Below are 21,231 nucleotides of genomic sequence, written 5' to 3'. Positions count from 1 at the left end.
GGTGTTAATGATCCCATAACTACTTTACCACCGCCCTATAGCAGAAATAGTACTACAGGGCGGCAGCGGTGCGCAAAATCACATATATATATATACACATACATACATACACACACACACGTTTTTGCAGTTCCGGGTAGGGCCAGGCAAAGCAGTGTGCTTACAGTGAAGTACAAACACAGCACACTTAATAAAATGGCACACAGTTAACCCTTTGATCGCCGCCAGATGTTAACCCCTTCCTACCCAGTGCCATTAGTACAGTGTCAGTGCTGTTTTTTAGCACTGATCACTGTATTGGTGTCACTGGGGATGTCAGTGACACCAAGTCAGTGTCAGAATGCCCGCCGCAGTCTGGCTATAAGTCGCTGATTGCCACCATTACTAGTAAAAAAAAAGTTAAAATCCCAGTATCTATACCGCCATTTGCAAACGCTATAACTTTCACGTAAACCAATCAGTTTACACGTATTGGGATCTTTATCAAAGACATGGAGCAGAATACATTTTGTGCTACATTTATTATGAATTTTTTTTTTACTGGAAACGTTTAATAGCAAAAAGTCAAAAATATTGTTTTTTTTCTCCAAATTGTCATTTTTTTTTTTTAAATAGCGCAAAAAATTTAAAAACGTAGAGGCAATCAAATACCACCGAAACAAAGCTCTATTTGTGGGGGGAAAAGAAGAACATAAATCTAATTTGAGTGCAGCGTTGCATGATCACGCAATTGTCAGTTAAAAAAACGCAGTGCCGTATCGGGAAAAAATGGGCTGGTCAGGAAAGGGTGGGGTAAACCCTCTGGAGGGCAAGTGGTTGAGGGCCGGTTCACACTATAGAAACGCAGTCCAGATGTGTTCCAGCTGTGTTTTCGTATGTGCGTTTTTGACATGTTCCAGTGCGCTTTTTACCTTCAATTTAAATAGGGACGTGCATTCCAGTGTGTTTTTGGTGCATTTTACTGCGTTCCAGTACAGTTCTATGCAGAGAAAATGCAGCCTGTTCTACTTCATATTAGTGCTTCAGTTCCAGTGCAGAAAAAGAACTATGACATTGACAACCATATAACCTACTTTCTGTGCGTTTTGGATGCAGACAAAACGTAACTGAAACGCATGTAGTGTGAACCAGGCCTAAAGCTGAACTCTGGGATAAGCAAATGTTGTCGAAATACAAAAGTCATGTGTACTATTATGTGAATGTCGGTGTTCTTTGTGTATTTCTTCCGGATTTGTGCAGTAATCCAGCATGAAACTTTGCCTGTGTAATAAAAACCGGTCACTGCTGCCCTCTGCCTTTGTGCAGGATGACTAGTCTCATCTTCACTGTCTCCTGAGGTTTTCTTCAGGTGGTCTGTGCAGTAATCCAGCATGAAACGTTGCCTCTGTAATAAGGACCGGTCACTGCTGCCCTCTGCCTTTGTGCTGGATGACCGGTCTCGTCTCCACCCTCTCCTGAGGTTTTCTTCAGGTAGTCTGTGCAGTAATCCAGCATGAAACGTTGCCTCTGTAATAAAGACCGATCACTGCTACCCTCTGCCTTTGTGCAGGATGAGTGGTCTTGTCTCCGCCCTCTCCTGAGGTTTTCTTCAGGTAGTCTGTGCAGTAATCCAGCATGAAAAGTTGCCTCTGTAATAAAGACCGGTCACTGCTGCCCTCTGCCTTTGTGCAGGATGAGTGGTCTTGTCTCCGCCCTCTCCTGAGGTTTTCTTCAGGTAGTCTGTGCAGTAATCCAGCATGAAAAGTTGCCTCTGTAATAAAGACCGGTCACTGCTGCCCTCTGCCTTTGTGCAGGATGACTGGTCTCGTTTTCACCGTCTCCTGAGGTTTTCTTCAGGTAGTCTGTGCAGTAATCCAGCATGAAAGTTGCCTCTGTAATAAAGACCGGTCACTGCTGCCCTCTGCCTTTGTTCAGGATGACTGGTCTTGTCTCCACTCTCTCCTGAGATTTTCTTCAGGTAGTCTGTAGTGGGTGGGACCTAGTGGCCCCTCCCACAGCTCTGCTCATGCTATGTACAGCCCAGTGATGAGGCGATATCTGGGTTGGCAAAGGCTTTCAGTGCACATAAAGTGGATTTATAACATTTGTAGCTACTGAGGGATACATTTAAATGAAAGTTATTGTTGCCTGGAGTTCAGCTTTAATGAAGTCCCTGGAAGAACTCGTCAGATCAGCTGTACAGCAGTTTACCGATATATTTTCATTGTAAATCAATGAATGGATGAAAAAGAGTAATATGCAGATACAATACGGAAATGAACGGTAAAAATAAATGTCATGCATGAATGAACACATGGCACAGGGATAACAACCCGTTACAAGCCGAGCTGAGAAGATGAAAGCTCCCACAAGTCCATCCCCAGCCTGTGAGCAGCGCTGTGCCCGGCATCCCGCCTCACAAGGTCACATGACCCCCCCTCCTTAGCGCTGGAACCCCCTCTCTCCTCATCTTCCAAATCCCCTCAGTATTATCATCACAGAGATATCATTACCTCCTGCTCACTGTGCAGCCAGTCCACTGTAACACCCACACCAGGAGGATTCTAGCACTACTAGAGCTCCCTTCCTCCTCCCCCTCCGGGCTACAACAAAATGGCTGCCGCTATTCTTTCAGCCCCTCGTTTATCGGTCCAGCATTTGAATTACACTTTTCTAGTTTGTAACATGAAGTGCACGTATTAATCACTGTACTACAAGAAAATGGCAGCCGCTCTCAAAAGAGGGTTTTAGCCGTGCTGTGAATGTGCGCGTGCGCGTAACTATAGCAACGGGAAGTCGCTGGGCAGCCTTGGAACGCACAGGGGGACTCGATGTAAGGTAGGTGGAGCGCAGGATGGCTGTCCGGGGTACCATATACATGACACTGGGGGAGAGCAAGCCTATGGATGAAGTGTTTGGGGGTATATGGAGGAGAGAGCTGAACTGGGGACAACCACCGGAGGAATGGAAAGGCTGTGAGTGGCTGAATGGGAGAAGGGGGCGGGGGTCTGTCAGCCTGACGTCACCAGCTCGTCTGTGAATGGACGGGAGGTGATGAGCCTGCGGGTGACAATAAACTGTCCTGTTTAGACACACACAGAAGAGCAGGTAGGTGGCTGTACTTCGTGTATACCTGGCCGATCGTGTGCCTGTATGGATCCTGCCTGTCATTAGAGGTAGATGTCCCCTACACTTTATACTCAGCCCTGTGTGTCTCCTGATTCCAGTCCACTGACACCAATGGTTCCTTTCCCTTGCCTTCTCTATGTATCAAAGAGCTGCATTCATCTGGACAAAGTGTCCACAAATGTATACCGAGTGGATGATCAGTGGATAGGATTCTGGATGGGGATTACTGGGATCTCTCAGGTGACACAGCACTCTGCCAGGTGACAGTTTGAATTGTTCACCAGGATACAGAGCCAAGAAGACAGTTACTAGTTTACTTTACTCTCCAACCGAACTCGCACTTCATATCAGCCAATCACATTCCAGAGGCATTGGAACAAAAGGCATGCAAAGGCTTATGCAGGCCATACATGGGTCGAATTCCAAACGATTTGAAATCAAAAATCGAAGCTTTTGTGCTTTTTTGTAATCTGATTGATTTTGAAATTCGATCAATCAAGCCTTCAATTTCACTACAAGTTGTAGTGAAAGAAATTTCCTGGCCGAGAATATTCTTTTCTTTCCAGGTCACAGCTCATGCACATTTGTTTTTCGATTCTATTTCACGCACGATTCTCCCATCATTGATTAGAAATTTGTCTGTTTTTCAAAAAATTTCCAACTTGCCCGATCACTTCAAGTGTTACTAAACCCACAACAGTAAAATCAGTCTGTATATGCAGTAAAGGCAGCTTGATATAGTCACTGTGGAACCTAAGGGTTCCTCTGCATTTTGTGAAAAGGCCGTTTGATCCTGTCTTTTCTGATCCTCCTCTTGTTCAAATGTCCATGCCTTATCTCCTGATAAGAGAGATTGAACCGTAGCCATTCTGCACATGCTCAGTTTGGTATGTATTGCTAAAGAGGTTTTTTTTTTCTTGGGAGAGTGCATGTGATCACCACAGGGCCAATCAGCACTGTCCAGACAGAGGTCAGGGGTTTTCCATCTTCCTAGAGCAGAATGAAAACTCCTTTTACAATCTTTAACTAGTGCTCTGCTGAACACTGATAGAAGTCACAAGACTACTCTAACTGCTGATGAGAAAAGGTATTTAGCAGTTTATATTTACCAAAATAATTGCATTCTATTTTCTGTGCACTGTGGGAGATCAGATATAGTGAATGCAAGGTCCGGGGTTTAGTAACACTTTAAATGAGAAAATTAGCTGTTGCTGCGGCCCACTAATGATGAAAATTCAAAATTTTTGATAGAAAAATCATTCAGAATTTGACCCATGTATGTATGCCTTAGGCCCCTTCACATGAGCATCATCCATTCAGTCCCATTGCTAAGGAAAACATATTCAGTGTATGTCCGTTAACATCCGACTTCTGTTTAGTTCCCTGCCGTTTACATCCGTTTTTTGTCCGCTTCCATTTTTAAAAGGATTTTAACCACTTACCCTCCAGGAGAAATTAATTGGTTTATGTGAAAGTTATAGTGTTTACAAATGGTGGTATATATACTGGAATTTGTTTTTTTAATTTTTTTTTACTGGTAATGGCGGTGATAAGCGACTTATAGCATCTCCAGTGACACCAATACAGTAATCAGTGCTAATAAAAAGCACTGACACTGTACTAATGGCCCTGGGCAGGAAGGGGTTAACATGTGGGGCGATGAAAGGGTTAACTGTGTGCTGTTTTACTGTGTGGGCTGTGTGTGTGCTTCACTGTAAGTACACTGCTTTATATGGCTCAGAGATCACTGGGTGACAGCGGGGAATCACTGGCTGGGACCCGGTGATTGACAGCCGATGCCGCAAACTGCGGTGCACCCCCTACCCGGAACTGTAAAATCACGTATATATATACGTGATTTTGCACACCCATGCTACCCTGTAGCAGTATTTTTGCTATCGGGCGGCACAGAACCGATTAATTAACACCTTAGTCAGCCACAGAAGCTGTGTGATTAGTATGTGTTCAGTTTTAAAGGGATGAGATGGCAACCCTAATCCCAACACACCTCGCCTAAACAGGGGCAGTGCACAGAAGAAAAAACGTGTTGTGATGCTTTTTCAAAACTTGCAGGTCTACTTTTCTAAAAAAACAAAAACAAAAAAAAATACAAATGATTGGAAATCAAAACTTGCAGGTATGATTTCTGGGTTGCTGAGCCATTAGCCATTTTAAATAGGCTGATTAAGGCATTGCATATAAATAATTGCATACAGTGGCATAGTGGTTAGCATGTCTGCTTGGCAGCACTAGGCTTATCAGCTTAAATTCCAACTTCGACCCTACCTGTATAAAAAACTAGACAGTATGCATGAATGTTTGTTGATGAATTATCAATCAGATAGCTGCTTGAACAATAGGGGTTCCAAAATTTCTTAATTTTTACTGTGGTGCTCCTCTAAATAGAAAACTTCTTTTTACGACTCTACCTGCATGGAGTTTGCATGTTCTCCCTATGCCTGTGTTGGTTTCCTCCGGGTATTTCGGTTTTCTACCACACTCCAAAGACATGCTGGAGGATTAATTGGCCTTATATGTATGTATGATTTTGAGGTAGGGACCTTTAGATTATAAGCTCCTTGAGGGCAAGGAATTATTAAAATATACAGTATATATGTAAAGTGGTTCATAAAGCTGGCCATACATGGATCAAAATTCAACCAGTTCAACAGGTACTGTAGGGGATGTATGGGGACAGTGGTTGTAGAGAAGTTGATCTACTGATTGATTTCTGTAGAGCCAGCCTGTCCGATAAATTTTGTTTGATCAGCTCTGCTGGCTATAGCCTACAGTGCTGATCAGTGCATTCTGACAGCAGGGAAGTCTCCGCACCATCAGAACACAATAGCTCAGTAGAAGGATTCCCCTATCCACATCAAATGTGTCTTTGGGGGAAATGGGTCCGTTTCTTTTCTTTCAACCTGTTGGTTGAACAAAAAACAACTGAATAATCTATAGGCTGCTTAAATTGCTATATAAATCCCAATAACAAAAATGGAAAAAACGTGCTTTAACACCTCAGTTGTTGGTGTACCTTAGGACCCATTCACATTAAGTGCTGTTGGACTGTCCTTGGCAGCCTTGTCCAGTGCAGTCCCACCTCAAGGCGAGGCAAAATACCTTGTTTCCTTTCAGGCCAGTTCATGCCAAGGTGTTGCGATGGTGTGCACTGAAGAAAAGTATGGCATTCTTTTTTGAGCAAGGTGAGGCCAAGACAACTTATTTAATTGTCAATTTGTTAAATTTCAGGCACCAGCACCTCTGTCATCTTACTGCACACCAGCTGCCACTGTGAACAGGCCCTAAGGCCTGGTTCACACCAATGTGTTTTTTATTGCTTTTTGCAGAAACATACTACAGTCCATTTAACATATTTTCCTATGGGACAAAGTTACATCTATTCGCTTCTCAGCTGCTGCGTTTTTGGAAAGGGTCAGGGACTTTTTTAAACGCAAAAAGCAGTGTTTTTGCTACAATAGAGTTCAATGGAGACGTTGCTGAAACCCATGTAGTGTGTTTTTTTGTTGCTTTTGTGCCGGCATTTTGCGTTTTTATTCTGACCAGCAACAAAAACATTTCCTCTTTTAAAATAAAAACGCTGAATGAATTGCAAAACGCGATAAAAACGCGTGTGTAAAAGAGCAAAGCGCAATGCAAAAAGCATTGCAAAAACTGATCAAAAGCAATCTGTATAGGTGGGAACCAGGCCTAAGGCTAGGTTCACACTTACGTAGTTTGGGTTTGACCAGTTTCTGCATTGCGTTTTTTGCACCTGCATTTTTACTGCATTTTTTAATTTTTTAAATTTTTCTTGTTGCTAGGCAGATTTAAAACGCAAAACGCATAATGCTTTTCTGCAGCGTTTCCATTGAAATCTATAGAACCAAAAACGTAACTTTTTTGCCTTCAATAAAGTCCCTGATCCTTTCCAAAAAATGCAGCGGGTGAAAACGCGGAGATGTGAACATGTCTCATAGGAAATCATGTTAAATGAACTGTACTGCGTTTCTGCAAAACACAAAATGCTGTGGAAAACGCATAGGTGTGAACCAAGGGTCAAAGCAGAAGTAAAGTCTGCAGATACCTCCATTCCTGTGTTCCGATGTCTTATAAATCTGGGCACTGATATTTTCACTCCAGCAACTTCTGGGTGTCAGGTCTTCGGCCGTCTTGATCAGCCCAGGAGATGATTTAACCTTTGCAGTGGGAAGGGGGAAGGCAATGCAAGAACAGATTTGAAAGTTTATTTGGGTTGTAATCCTTGGGTCTGAATACATGTGAACCTTCATTTTCGCTACATACAGTATACCAAAGTGATAAAAGTTACTGCATGAAGAATGTACAGTACAGTCAATGTCAGGACAGCTAGGTGAATGACACCACTTTCTCTATTACAGATGTTGTAAAATACAGCATGTCCTCTATCCACTCTGAGCCTGCTGATTGGACAGTGATAGAACAGTAGGAGACTGATGAGGTCATCTCTTTTTGGTCTCTCCTCCTATCAGCATGTTCTCTCCTAGCATATTTGCATGCAAAGTCTTGTCCCTTCATCTACATCTAATGAATTATTACATGTATAGCATACAGGTGTACCTCGGTTTATGAACGCCTTGATTAACGTAATTTTCGGTGTACGAATGAAAATTCATGGAAAATAATGCCTCGGTTTACTAATTTTGTTTCAAGTTTCCCCAGGATGCATTGTGCCTGGGAGGTTTATAGCGCCGGCCCCGTGCCTTTAAAGTGTATTTAATAATGAGTTTTGAACAAATAATTTTTCTTTTTTTATTTACTTTATTCTGACCTCCGGAACGGATTAAGTGGTTTTCAATGCATTTACGAATTTTTTTCCCGATACGAAGCAAGTTTCCCCAGGATGAATTGTGCCTGGGAGGTTTATAGCGCCAGCCCTGTGCATGCTGGAGTCTGTGGGTAGCACGTGGCGTTGAGTGTGGAGGTGTTAGAGCGATTTTTGCATTGAGTTTTGGAGCCATTCTGGAAATTTTTAATCATGTCCCTGTACAGTATTTATGCCTTTAAAGTGCACTTTATAAAGAGTTTTGAACAGATAAAAGACTTTTTTTTTTTACTTTTTTCTGACTTCTGGAACGGATTAATTGGTATTCAATGCATTTGCGAATTACATTTTAATCATGTCCCTGTACAGTATTTATGCCTTTAAAGTGCACTTTATAAAGAGTTTTGAACAGATAAAAGACTTTTTTTTAACTTTTTTCTGACCTCCGGAACGGATTAACTGGTTTTCAGTGCATTTCTATGAAAAACCGCGGTTCGGTTTACAAATTTTTCGCAATAGGAAACGTCCTGGAGAACGCAATAAATCGTATACCGAGGTATGCCTGTATTGTTCTAATATCTATGTCTATATCCATTTGTGTAATAATATTGTTTCTTTGTTTAGAAATATCTTGGCTATGTTTTGAGAACACAATGTTGGGTTTTGCAGAATCCATGTAGTTTTTTTTCCTGCAATAACCAAGTGCCACAGAAATACTACTTTTTCTGCTTCATTCTCATTAGCAGTGGTAAGTGGAAACTGTGGATCATTCGTAGTATATGGAGGCGGGCGGTGGGACGTTAGTGTGGCATAACGCAGAACTTCAGTCTCCCCGTCCACTTCCTGTCAGCTCACCCCTACTTCTTACCTCCTATCTCAGAATTGGGCTTTTTTACATTTTTTTTGTTTTTTTATTAATTTTTGGGGGGAATTCTTCCTGCATTTTCTGGATTCTTGCCTAGGGGAGCATGATATATGCAGCAGTCTCCTGGCATACCCATATCATGCATCCCTGGGGTACTTTACTGCACATGTGCAATGCTCATCATGAGTGGGCAGGCTGTCTGTTCCTGGTTTTTGCTGCCAGCCCCCTATGATGACCTGCTGTAGCGCATTCCCATCATCAGGGGCCTGGCTGAAAGATATATACTATATGTTGAAATGCATTTTTTATATATTACAAAATACATTTTCAAATATACTGTATGTCTTTAAAAATACATTTAATCTACATTTTTGGAATGTATTTACAAATATATGTAAAAATATATGTTAAAATGACTCTCTTATATGTTAAAAAAATCTGAAGAATATATTTTCAAAAAATATATTTTTAAAAATATTTTTCATATATTTTGTAATATATAAAAAACACACTTCAACATACAGTATTACGGCCAACATTGCAGTATTTCAAATATATGTCAATATATTTGGGAAGAATATATTTAAAATATATTTTTCTTCCATGTGGGGCTTTTCGGCAATTACGGTAAAAGCCCACCACCAGATAACAGAAATGAATTCTGCTTTAACGTAGTTATGTATTTATTAAACATACTTTTTCTGTATTTATAAAAATGAGGTTAGCAGCTGAATTGGTTTTGATATCTACTGTATACATTTACATGAGTCCCTGTGCTCAAGGAGCTTACAATCTACCTAGGGTTAATTTAGACAGTAGCCAATTAACCTACCAGCATGTCTTTGGAGTGTGAGAGAAAACCCACACAAGCACAGGGAGAACATGCAAACTCCATGTAGGTAGTGTGCTGGTTGAAATTCAAACCAAGGACTTGAGTGCTGCAAGGCTACTACGCCAGTGTGCCGCCCTGTGGTATAAAGGAGTACCTCTTTCAAAGCACTGATGCCTGTTTCTGTTCCTGGAGGATGTATTTATGTGCAACAAACCTGCCGTAGGTTTGTTGGCAGGTAGATTGTAAATTGTATTGAGTATACTTACCTGTAGTGGAAAAAAAGTATACCTACCCCAAACCAAAATTTCCCTCCCTTGCTCTGCTCTTGTCAAATTCTTCAGTTGCAATGCTAGTAAAGGAATGCACCAGCCTGCCTATAAAGAATAATTGGTATGATTGGTGCGCAGCAAACAACCTTCATTACTCCTTGTGACGGGGCACCACACATGCACAGCAATAGAGGTTACAATGCTGCCAAATCCTGCGCAGGGCATGCAGTGAGTGTGTATCGCTACTGAGGAAATTTCTGTCAGAAGGGGACAGTAGATACATTATAAAGCGGGAAGTGTTGATAAATTAAAAAAAAACTTTAAGGTGGGCATCTTAGCAAACACAATATACAGGAATACGGGAATGGTAAAATATAAATGCATACACACACCCACACAAATTGAACTGGATGGACTGATGTCATGATTCAACCTTACCAACTATGTAACTATAAGGATGTCAGTGACACCAAGTTAGTTACCCCCTGTGTCAGTCCCGCTATAAATCGCTGATCACTGCTATTACTAGTAAAAAAAAAATAATTCCAGTATATACACCGCCATTTGTAAACACTATAACTTTCACGTAAACCAATTAATTTTTACGTATTATGATTTTTTTTTTAGCAAAGATATGTAGCAGAATACATTTTGTGCTAAATTTATGATGAAATTTTATTTTTTATTTTTTTTAATTGGACATGTTTAATAGCAAAAAGTAAAAAATATAGTTTTTTTCTCAAAATTGTCGGTCTTTTTTTGTTTATAGCGCAAAAAAATTAAAACCGCAGAGGCAATCAAATACCACAGAAAGAATGTTCTATTTGTGTGAAAAAAGGACGTAAATTTCATTCGGGTGCAGTGTTGCATGACCGCACAATTGTCAGCGCCATAATGCAAAAAATTGCCTGGTCAGGAATGGGGTTAAATCCTCTGGAGGGCAAGTGGTTAAAAGAAATAAAATTACAATGTGCACGTGTCATCGACACAAAACAGTGGTTTTGTGGCAAGAACACTGCCCAGGTCTTGTGATAGTACCTTAAAACCTTCGTAAAATAATAATCCCAGGTATGGTATATCTATTTATATAGCTTTGACCAATTTGTACTATGTATAATATACCAGACCTGGCTGATGCCCTTGGAAGCTGGAAATCAAAAACATAGACACCTCTGCTTCAGTGGTCTCTGCTTGCTTCTGCGTCCTGTGCTGAGCATCTGACTTGATGCATTATGAACACAGGAGGTCAGCTGCTCAGTATGGGTGCCAGTCAGAGAATGCTTTACATTTTGTGAGTGAATGTAAAGTGTTCTCTGATTGGATGAGGTGGCAAGGCTGGGCGGTGACCTCATACACTCCTCATCCAATTAGAGGATGGTTTGCATTCAATCAGAAAATGTAAAGCATTCTCAGAATGGCTCCTGTGCTGAGCGGCTGACCTCTTGTGTTCACAATGCATCAAGCCAGCTGCACAGCACGGACCCGAGAGCTCATGGAGATCACCGGAGTTGTGGTGTCTACTTCAGTAATCTCCAGTTTCCAGGGGCATCCGCCAAGTATGGTATATACGTAGTTACATTGGTCCAAGATGTACCAACGTAATAAGGTAAAAATATACCATACCTGCAATTCTTCTTTAACCTCCCTGGCGGTAATCCCGAGTGTGGCTCTGGGTTAATTTACAGTACCAAAAGCGGTAACCCTGAGCCACACTGCAGTGCTTGTCCTGCCATCCCTCGATCCTTACCTTTTCCTGCGATCCCTCGATCCTTACCTTATCCTGCGATCCCGCAATGTTCTTCCACTGTGTCCTCCGGCCATGTCCTCCAGCCGATCCGTCTTCCGGGTTCCCTTCACTGCAAGCATTGGGACGCAGGAGGGGGGGCGGAACCGGTGAGAGGTTCAAAAAAGTAAAAATATGACATACACACAATACATTGTAATCTCTTAGTATAACATTACTGTATCAAACCATTTCACCTCAGTTTTGTCCAGGGGCGGACTGACAACTCATGGGGCCCTCGGGCAATAGGGGATCATGGGGCCCCTGTGTCCTTGCCCAAACTCAAAAAAGCCTATGAAAAAGGTACCAGGGGCATCTCATGGGGCCTCCTACTGACCCCGGGCCCTCGGGCAGTGCCCGAGTTTCCAAATGGTCAGTCCACCCCTGGTTTTGTCCCTAGTGCTTTGTCCTGTGCCCTGCCTGCACTTTCACTGTTCTTTCTGCCTGGAAACCTGAGAACGTCCATGGCATCCAAAAAGCGTCCCTTTAGGTCAAAAGCGGTTTTAGACCGGCTAGAGAACAGCGATAGTAAATTAGAACCACTTGCAGAATTGAGTGATAATGATTCGTGGGGAAATTCATCATCAGACACTGAAAACGATTCTGCGACTTTGCTCAGTGATGTGCCAACTTGGCGCTCTATTTCAAATTTCAGTGTTTTTGGTTTGATTACATTATTGAATTAAATTTATTAATATTATATTATTTTTTTATAAATATTTATTATATTATAATTTATCATTTCATGTTTCAAACTTTATCATACCCGGGATGTTTACTAGACTGGACAGATTTAAGTGAGTTATTCCTAAGAATTACAATATAAAACAACAAATTTCCATGAAAAACAATGTACGGCTTTGACATACAAAAATATTGATTAGTTAGATCGCCAGGGAGGTTAATGCTGAAATTTAGCATTTTCTTCACCCAAAGCTTTATGAATCAGGTTTTTAACATTGCAAGGGTAAATAAATTGAAGGCATTAATGTCTGAGGGTCTTCACCCTTTAAAAATTCAGACTGCATTATCACATGTGACTATTTTTCTGGAAATGCCAGTTTTAGCATCTGATGATAGGTGTTGCAGCATAAGTCAATTTGAATATGAATTTTATACCTATTGCACGTTATTACGCCTATTCTTTTATTACATGAAATACTATTTGTGTCATTTGAAGTGCTTTGTATCAGGTGATTAAAAGTGCCATCTTTCTTATTGGTCTCTTCCTTGTTTGTCAGCAGAAGGTAACGGTTGTAAAGAGGATTGCACCGATGGCTGACATGTTGAGCAGCCTTAAGTAGATTATTGTTATGCTACTAGTAGGAGTATTCTGATCACTCCCTTGCCTGCAAGGACATTCCTGACTTGCTTTAACCATTTGTTTTCAGTGTCAGAGATGCCGTGTGTTGCCAGATGACAGCCAATGGAATTGCTACTGATTTATAAATAATGCATAACACTAAGATTAGTCCATTAAGGCCATCCATAACCCTGAACAATGACTGATTTATGCATTTTGTGTTTTTGTTCCTAATCTCTTTTTATATTCCATCCCTTTCATCCTTTCCACTCTAGCACTGGCTGCTGACCGAAATGATTTCACAATTTCTCCTACCTAGAGCCGTGATATTGCTTGAGTATAGACAGTGCTCACAAGGTCGAGTGAGGGTGAGACTTGTCTGGAGGCAGCATTGGGAATTTCTAAAGAAATATAGATATTTTAAGTCTTAAATATTGTATCTAAGTAAATTTAAAAACAACATTCAGTTCATGTCTGCAATACATGCACATGTGTCTATGTTTTGTCTTTTAAAAACTCTGCAAGAAAATTAGCTGCAGATCCTCTTAAAAATGCAGTAAGCTCTTGTTTGTGCTGACTGTGCCTGTGCTGCACTGAAATGCTAAGCAGTGTAATCAGCTCTGCCTAGATTCTCTGGACTACAGAACACCTCCCCTTATGTAATAGTTTTGGATTCTGAAGTCCACCAGAGGAGAACTAAACAAGGCTGACAACACCGCTTGACATATCAGAGCAGCAGGAGCACTGTGTTGTCAGTTCAAAAAGGAAGTTATTATTATTATTTTTATTATTATACAGGACTTATATAGCGCCAACAGTTTGCTTACAATATAAAGGGAGACAATACAGCAACAATACAGTTCAATACAAGAAGGTTAGGAGGGCCCTGCTCCTTGGAGATTACAATCTAAGAGGGAGGGGCTGGTGGTACCAAAGGTAATAACTGTGGGGGATGGACTGGTAGGAGGAATAGAAGGTTTCGTTATTAGCTGAAGGCAGGATAGGCTTTCCTGAAGAGATAGGTTTTCAGAGATCACCTAAAAGTGGGCAGAGTAGGCGATAGTCTGATAGATTGGGGTAGAGAGCTCTAGAGGATGGGGGAGGCTCTGCAGAAGTCCTGGAGATGAGCATAAGCTGAAGAATTGTACACTGTTAATGTGCAAATTGCATAATAACCTACTGGATTTTTATAGTGTCAACAGTTTGCTCAGCGCTTTACAGTATAAACAGAGACAATACAGCAACAATACAGTTCAATACAAGAGGGTTAGGAGGGCCCTGCTCCTTGGAGCTTACAATCTAAGAGGGAGGGGCTAGTGGTACAAAAAGTAACAACTGTGGTGGGTGAACTGATAGGAGGAGTAGTAGATTCCGTTATTAGCTGAAGGCAGGATAGGCTTCCCTGAAGAGAGAGGTTTTCAGAGATCGCCTAAAAGTGGGCAGAGTAGGCGATAGTCTGATAGATTGGGGTAGAGAGTTCCAGAGGATGGGGGAGGCTCTGGAGAAGTCCTGGAGAGAAGCATGGGAGGAAGAGACAAGGGAGGTAGAGAGCAGGAGGTCGTGCGAGGAGCGGAGAGTATGGTTTGGGTGATATTTGGAGACAAGATTGGTGATGTAATTTGGGGCAGAGTTATAAATGGCTTTATATGTTATTGATAATGTTTTGAATTTTATCCGTTGGGCAATGGGAAGCTAGTGGAGGGATTGGCAGAGAGGGGTGGCAGATACAGAACGGTTAGTAAGATGGATGAGTCTGGCAGCAGCATTCATGATAGACTGAAGAGGGGATAGCCTGAGATGAGGTCGGCCAATGAGGAGGGAGTTACAATAGTCAAAGTGAGATATAACAAGGGAGTGAATTAGTTGCTTAGTGGTTTCGACAGTTAAGAAAGGGCGTATCTTGGAGATGTTGCAGAGGTGAAGTCTACAAGATTTGGACAGTCATTGGATTTGGGGCTGAAAGGACAGATGGGAGTCTAGGATTCCACCTAGTACCCTGGCATGAGGGGATGGAGTGATAGTTGTATTATTGATCTTGATGGAGAAGTCAGGGGAGGGGGCACGGGCTGGAGGGAATAGTAAGAGCTCAGTTTTGGAAAGATTGAGTTTGAGGAAGTGGAGTGACATCCATGCCGATATGTCGCTTAGTAGGTTAGTAATGTGAGAGGAGACTGAAGGGGTGAGGTGAGGGGTAGAAAGATAGATTTGTGTGTCAGCAGCATAGAGATGGTACTTAAAGCCATGGGAGTTTATCAAGTGACCAAGGGAGGAGGTGTAGATGGAGAAGAGAAGGGGTCCAAGGACAGAACCTTGAGGGACCCCTACAGAAAGAGGGAGTGAATAGGAGGAGGCAGCATTATAGGTAACACTGAAAGGAGCGCTGCGATAGGTAGGAGGAGAACCAGGAGAGAGCAGAGTCTCAGAGGCCAAGAGAGTGGAATTTTTTGAGGAGGAGGGGATGGTCAACAGTATCAAAAGCCGCAGAGAGGTCAAGTAGTAAGAGTACGGAGTAGTGGCCATTGGTTTTAGCAGTTAGTAGATCATTAGTGAGTTTTAGTAGGGCAGTTTCAGTGGAGTGTAGAGAGCGAAAGCCAGATTGTAAAGGGTCAAGAAGGTTGTTGTCAGTGAGGTTGGAGAACAATAGATTTCTGGGCTACCAACATGTGTTTTTTGTACTTATAGCCTTTTAAAGGGATAAAGCATGGAGAAGTGTGCATGAATTATATATATATATATATATATATATATATATATATATATATATAGGGTTTTATATCTGCTTGTGTTTTTCCCCACAAGTACAGCACAGTGGTCTAGGAACTGCATTACCTTTAAATCCAGGCATCTATAAAAATATGTTAATTAATGTAGGTATGTCTTCTAAATCTAAAATAATTCAAAGTATTTTAACTAGAGTACTTCAATGTAAAGGATAAGTTCCCATTTAGAACATGTTCCATGTTCCACCTATACCATGTTCCAACAATTGCACCCTCTTCCCCTGTGACAGCGGGCAGGGGAACCACTCCCTGTACCCGCTGTCACAATTTGAAAACAGCACAGCCGTGTGGGGCTCCTCCAGCATGGCTATGTCGCCCATTCAGTTTCCTGTGCATTGACAGACTACAAGTACATTGCAGCTGACAGCTTGTAGTTCTCAGTGAACTACGGGGGCACTGGTGAGTGCTCTCGTAGTTCATTGATCTGTCTGTTCTCAATTGCCTGCCCATAGGAGGTGCAGGCAGACAGCAATCTTGAGAGTCTGCAGGAGCCTGAGATTGCCTGCACATTCTACAGTACAGGGCTCTGTTGTATGTGTGCATGCTGTCAGGAAGAGAAATCAGAGTAGCAGAGGGATGAGTTTATCTGTCTGCTGCTCCTTTGCCTTTTAATCACAGGCTGGAGGCAGGGAGTTGACCAAGCTGTATTGCTTAATTGCAGCAGAGAAAAATCAGTTCACCAACCTGGCTGTGCTCTCTAGCAGGGTTGTCATAATTCTGTCCATACTATCCTGAGATTTAAACACTTTTAATAGTTAAAACAACTCCGTGTAATCATTTCAACTGTGTATTTAGTGCTTTGCCTGGGCTTCATCTTTAATTCCATTTGATTTCTGAGGCTGTTGCTGCATTTCAGGATCTTAATTTTGAGTTTCTCACATTGATTGGCCAGCTGGTTGTGCTTTGTACATGGTACCAATATTCTTGCTGATTAGTAAATTTTTTTTAAGCCTGAAGTGCACAAGACCATACTGATGCAGGCTATAGACGGGTCGAACATCGTCCGATTTTTCGAACGATAAATGAAAAATCGGTCGTTCGATCGTCCGACGTTACCACCAACGATTAAAAAAACCTGCCGACTAAATCATAAAGTTCACCCCATAACATCTGTCCCTTGCAAATCTAATTTAATTTAAATCTAATTTAAATCTAAAGCAATTTTCTAAAGAAAATTGTATAGTGTATGGCCAGCCTAAGGTTCAATGTTTAGATTAACCACATGCCGCCCAGCCACTGTAGAAATACGGCGGCAGGGCAGCACGGGCAGGCAAAACCACGTTTTAAAACGTGTGTTTTGTAAACAGGTAGGAGGTGCGCGCGAGGCGCGCCACCGCCCTACCTGTCCCGCCGATCTCAGCCGTGGATGTCAATCGCCGGGTCACAGCTGATCGTTACCGGCTATGTCCTGGTGATCGGCGGCAATCGCTGACAGAGAGCACAGCTGCAGTAGATGTGCTTTCTGTCAGTTCCCTGACAGCTCCAGGACAAGCTGATCGGGACAGAAGAGTTTCTCCCGATCAGCGGTGTTCCTTGCAGTACACACCCCCGCTCCCTAGTAAAACACTCCCCCTCACACAGATAACCCTTCCCTGAAAAATAAACTTAACCCCTTCCTCCCCAGTGCCATTAGTACAGTGTCAGTGTTTTTTTTTTTTGCACTGATCACTGTATTGATGTCACTGGGGATGTCAGTGACCTCAAGTCAGTACCCCCCAATGTCAGAATGTCCGCTGCAGTCCCACAGTCCCGACATAAGTCGCTGATCGCCGCCATTATTAGTATAAAAAAAACCTAAAAATCCCAGTATCTTTCCCGCCATTTGTAAACGCTATAACTTTCACGTAAACCAATTAATTTACACATATTGGGTTTTTTTTTTTTTAGCAGAGACATGTCGCAGAATGCATTTTGGCAGAAATTTATGACTAAATTTGATTTTTAAATTTTTTTTTTACTGGACATGTTTTATAGCAAAAAGTCCAAAATATTGTTTTTTTTCCTCAAAATTGTCAGCCTTTTTTTTATAGCACAAAAAATAAAAACCGCACAGGCGATCAAATACCACCGAAAGAAAGCTCAATTTGTGGGAAAAAAAGGATGTAAATTTCATTTATGTACCGTATTGCATGACCGCGCAATTGTCCGTTAAACTAGCGCAGCGCTGTATAGCAAAAAAATGGCGTAAATTGCAGTATCTATACCAGCAATGGGCAAACTACGGCCCGCGGGCCGTATACGGCCCGGCGGACCTTTTAATCCGGCCCGCGGAGCTAGGCTCCTCTCACAGTCCGCCCTGAAGACCGGTGTAGCATGAAAATCTGTCTCCTATGAGGATCTGTCCCCCTCGACGTATCTGCGCATGTGCCGGAGATCGCCGATCGGCTGCTAATGCCTGAAACTGGCACATGCGCAGATACGTCGAGGGGGACAGATCCTCATAGGAGACAGATTTTCATGCTACACCGGAACGGCGCGGGAACACGGCGAGAGGAACGCGCGGAGCAAAGGTAAGTGAATTGACACAGGGGGGACTTGGGGACTTAATATGGGGGATGAATTAATATGGGGAATGAATTACTAATGAATTAATATAGGGGGGATGAATTACTATATGGGGGATGAATTACTATATGGGGAATGAATTACTATGGGGGATGAATTACTATATGGGGGATGAATTACTATGGGGGATGAATTACTATGGGGGATGAATTACTATATGGGGGGTGAATTACTATATGGGGGATGAATTACTATATGGGGGATGAATTACTATGGGGGATGAATTACTATATGGGGGATGAATTACTATGGGGGATGAATTACTATATGGGGGATGAATTACTATGGGGGATGAATTACTATATGGGGGATGAATTACTATATGGGGGATGAATTACTATGGGGGATGAATTACTATGGGGGATGAATTACTATATGGGGGATGAATTACTATATGGGGGATGAATTACTATATGGGGGATTAATTACTATGCTTACTATGGGGGAATATTACTATACTTACTATGGATGACACATACACATCATTCATCTACTCTTGGTCCGGCCCCCGGGTCCAATATATGAACCCATTGCGGCCCTCAAGTCAAAAAGTTTGCCCACCCCTGATCTATACCATAGTTTGTAGACGCTATAACTTTCACACAAAGCAATCAATATACACTTATTGGGATTTTATTTACCAAAAACATGTAGCAGAATACATTTTGGCCTAAATTTATAACCAACTTTGAGTTTACTATATATTTTTTATAGCTGAAAGTAAAAAACATTGTTTTTCTTCAAAATTTGTGGCCTTTTTTTGTTTATAGCGTGAAAAATAAAAAGCGCACAGGTGATCAAATACCACCAAAAGAAAGCTCTATTTGTGTGAAAAAAAGGACGTAAATTTAGTTTGGGTGCAGCGTTGCATGACCGCACAATTAGCAGTTGAATTAGTGCAGCGCCGAGTAGCAAAAAGAGGCCTGGTCATTAAGGGAGGTAAATCCTCTGGAGGTCAAGTGGTTAAGATACTCTTAGAGTATGTATGTGTTGGTGTACATGGAAGTAATTCCTGGAATAGATAGAGTCTTAGGCTTCATTCTCACCAATGCGTTCTTTAATGCTTTTTGCAGAAATACCATTTAATATGGTTTCCTATGGGACACGTTCACATTTATGCATTTTTCAGCTCCTGCATTTTTGGAAAGGGTCAGGAACTTTTTTAAATGCAAAACAGTGCGTTTTTGGTTTGATAGACTTCAGTTGAGATGCTGCAGGTAACACATGTAGTGCATTTTTATGCATTTTTATGTGTTCTCTGATCTGCCCAGCAACAAGATGGCCAAAAAAACCCATAAACAATGCAAAATGCAGCAAAAATGTGTGTGCAAAAACGCAAAAGGCACTGCAAATAGATCTGCAGAGACGGATCAAACGCAGACTGCATTGGTGTTAACTAAGCCTTAGACACTTTAAGGGATAACAGCTGAGCTACTGATAAAGAAAAGGATTTTTTTTATGTAGGGGTTCAATCTGAAAATATTCTTTAATTCAGAATTTCTTTCTGGATTTCTTTAATTGAAAATGATTCAGATTTTGCTGTCAGTTATAGCTGCATGTTGAAGAAATTCTTCTTTGTCATCTTTTTTTCAGCTTTGTAAACTGTACATTTTACTTTCTAGAGAGTGCAGACATGTCACTGTTTAAAGCTCGAGATTGGTGGTCTGCATCTCTGGGAGAAAATGAAGAGTTTGACCAAGGATGTCTGTCAGTGGCTGATGTTGACAACAGTGAGACAGGACAAGGTAAACACATCTGGGATTCATAAAACTGTTTTTTTAATATGTCTTTGTGTCATCTAATTCTTTCAATCTTTCATCAAATGTTCATGATTTTTTTGTGATACTCTTGATCTCAGGATGCAGTATATACACAAAAGACTTGTTACCTGCAGCCCTTAATACAACTTTACTTTGGGCAATTCTGCTGTGTGCTGCCTCCCAGGCGGGGTCGGTAGGGGAAATCACTTATCTGTCAGACTTATTTCAACCCTCGCTACTTTCCAGCACATTATCGGAAAATCCAGCTTGGAAGTATAGCAGTAGTTTTCAGTTATGTGCCATCTCGAGCCCCTGTCACAGTTCTGTTGGTAAAGAATGGAACACTGTTTTTTATACATCTGGCTCAATTTACAAACCTCAATTGACAAACCAACACTCCAGGATAAGGATTCTTAATTTTAAAAGGTTACAGTTGATTTCAGTTGAGTCCCATGAGAATTGGAAATTCCAGTCACATGGCTGCAAATAGAGAGCCTTATGCAGGCCATAGACGGGTCGAAAACCGGCCGTTTAAAAAAACAAAAAACAAAAAAACCCCCAAAAAATCGGTCGTTCAATAGGCCGACGTTACCACCAACGGTAAAAAAAATCTGCTGATTTTCGTCGCCGGCATTTAATTACTTCTGTAGCTTGCAGAGAGCTCCGCTACTATATTTGACATGAAAAAGTATTGCGGTTGCAACAATGTATCCATTTGTATCCATTTCGGATACAGATGTTTTTATTCGGATACAAATAGATACATTGTTGCAACCGCAATACTTTTTCATGTCAAATATAATAGCGGACTGGAATTCTTCTTCTTTTTCTTTTTCTTCTTCTTTTTCTTCTTCTTGCAGGTCACTACAGATTTTTTATCGGTAAAACAATCGGCCGATTTGCCCATCATTGCCGGAAAATCGGCCGATCGGCAAAATCGGCCGATTTTTTTCCAACCTTACCGATAAAAAAATGTGCCAAAACCCCCAAAAACGGCCAACCAATTAATCCACTAATGGCACGAAAACTTTTTTTTTTGGCCGAAAAATTGGCCAATTTTTGACCCGTCTATAGCCTGCATTAGATTTGGGTACATTTTTGGAATTGAGCCTGTTGTATAAAATAAATATTTGCAATCATTGGCACTGTGGCACAGTTGTTAACA

At 41.5% G+C, this 21,231-nt stretch overlaps 2 protein-coding genes across 4 annotated transcripts in view; one reads left to right on the top strand and one right to left on the bottom strand.

Annotated features, from left to right (window-relative positions):
* Nucleotides 1-2,570, bottom strand: part of DPY19L1 (dpy-19 like C-mannosyltransferase 1) — a 108,984-nt gene extending 106,414 nt beyond the window's left edge. Inside the window, exon 1 of the mRNA XM_089687185.1 lies at nt 2,493-2,570. The gene's annotated coding sequence lies outside the window, so the exon portion shown is untranslated. The remainder of the gene's footprint in view (nt 1-2,492) is intronic.
* Nucleotides 2,571-2,682: 112 nt separating this feature from the next.
* Nucleotides 2,683-21,231, top strand: part of BBS9 (Bardet-Biedl syndrome 9) — a 488,277-nt gene continuing 469,728 nt past the window's right edge. For 2 of the 3 annotated variants that reach the window (XM_089687172.1, XM_089687155.1), the window contains exons 1-2: nt 2,984-3,087; nt 19,929-20,051. In XM_089687172.1, coding sequence (XP_089543298.1) covers nt 19,940-20,051 — 112 coding nt within the window. In that variant the 5' untranslated portion in view covers nt 2,984-3,087; nt 19,929-19,939. Of the gene's footprint in view, nt 2,818-2,983; nt 3,088-19,928; nt 20,052-21,231 lie in introns of those variants that run through there. The other variant, XM_089687164.1, reaches the window with a different exon arrangement.

Source organism: Staurois parvus, unplaced genomic scaffold (genome assembly GCF_062004578.1).
Source record: "Staurois parvus isolate SC_StPar_1 unplaced genomic scaffold, SC_StPar_1.0 ptg000020l, whole genome shotgun sequence".
In the NCBI taxonomy this organism is placed as follows: Eukaryota; Metazoa; Chordata; class Amphibia; order Anura; family Ranidae; genus Staurois; species Staurois parvus.
Note: the sequence above shows the minus strand (reverse complement) of the source record. Positions and strands in the feature narration are given on the sequence as shown.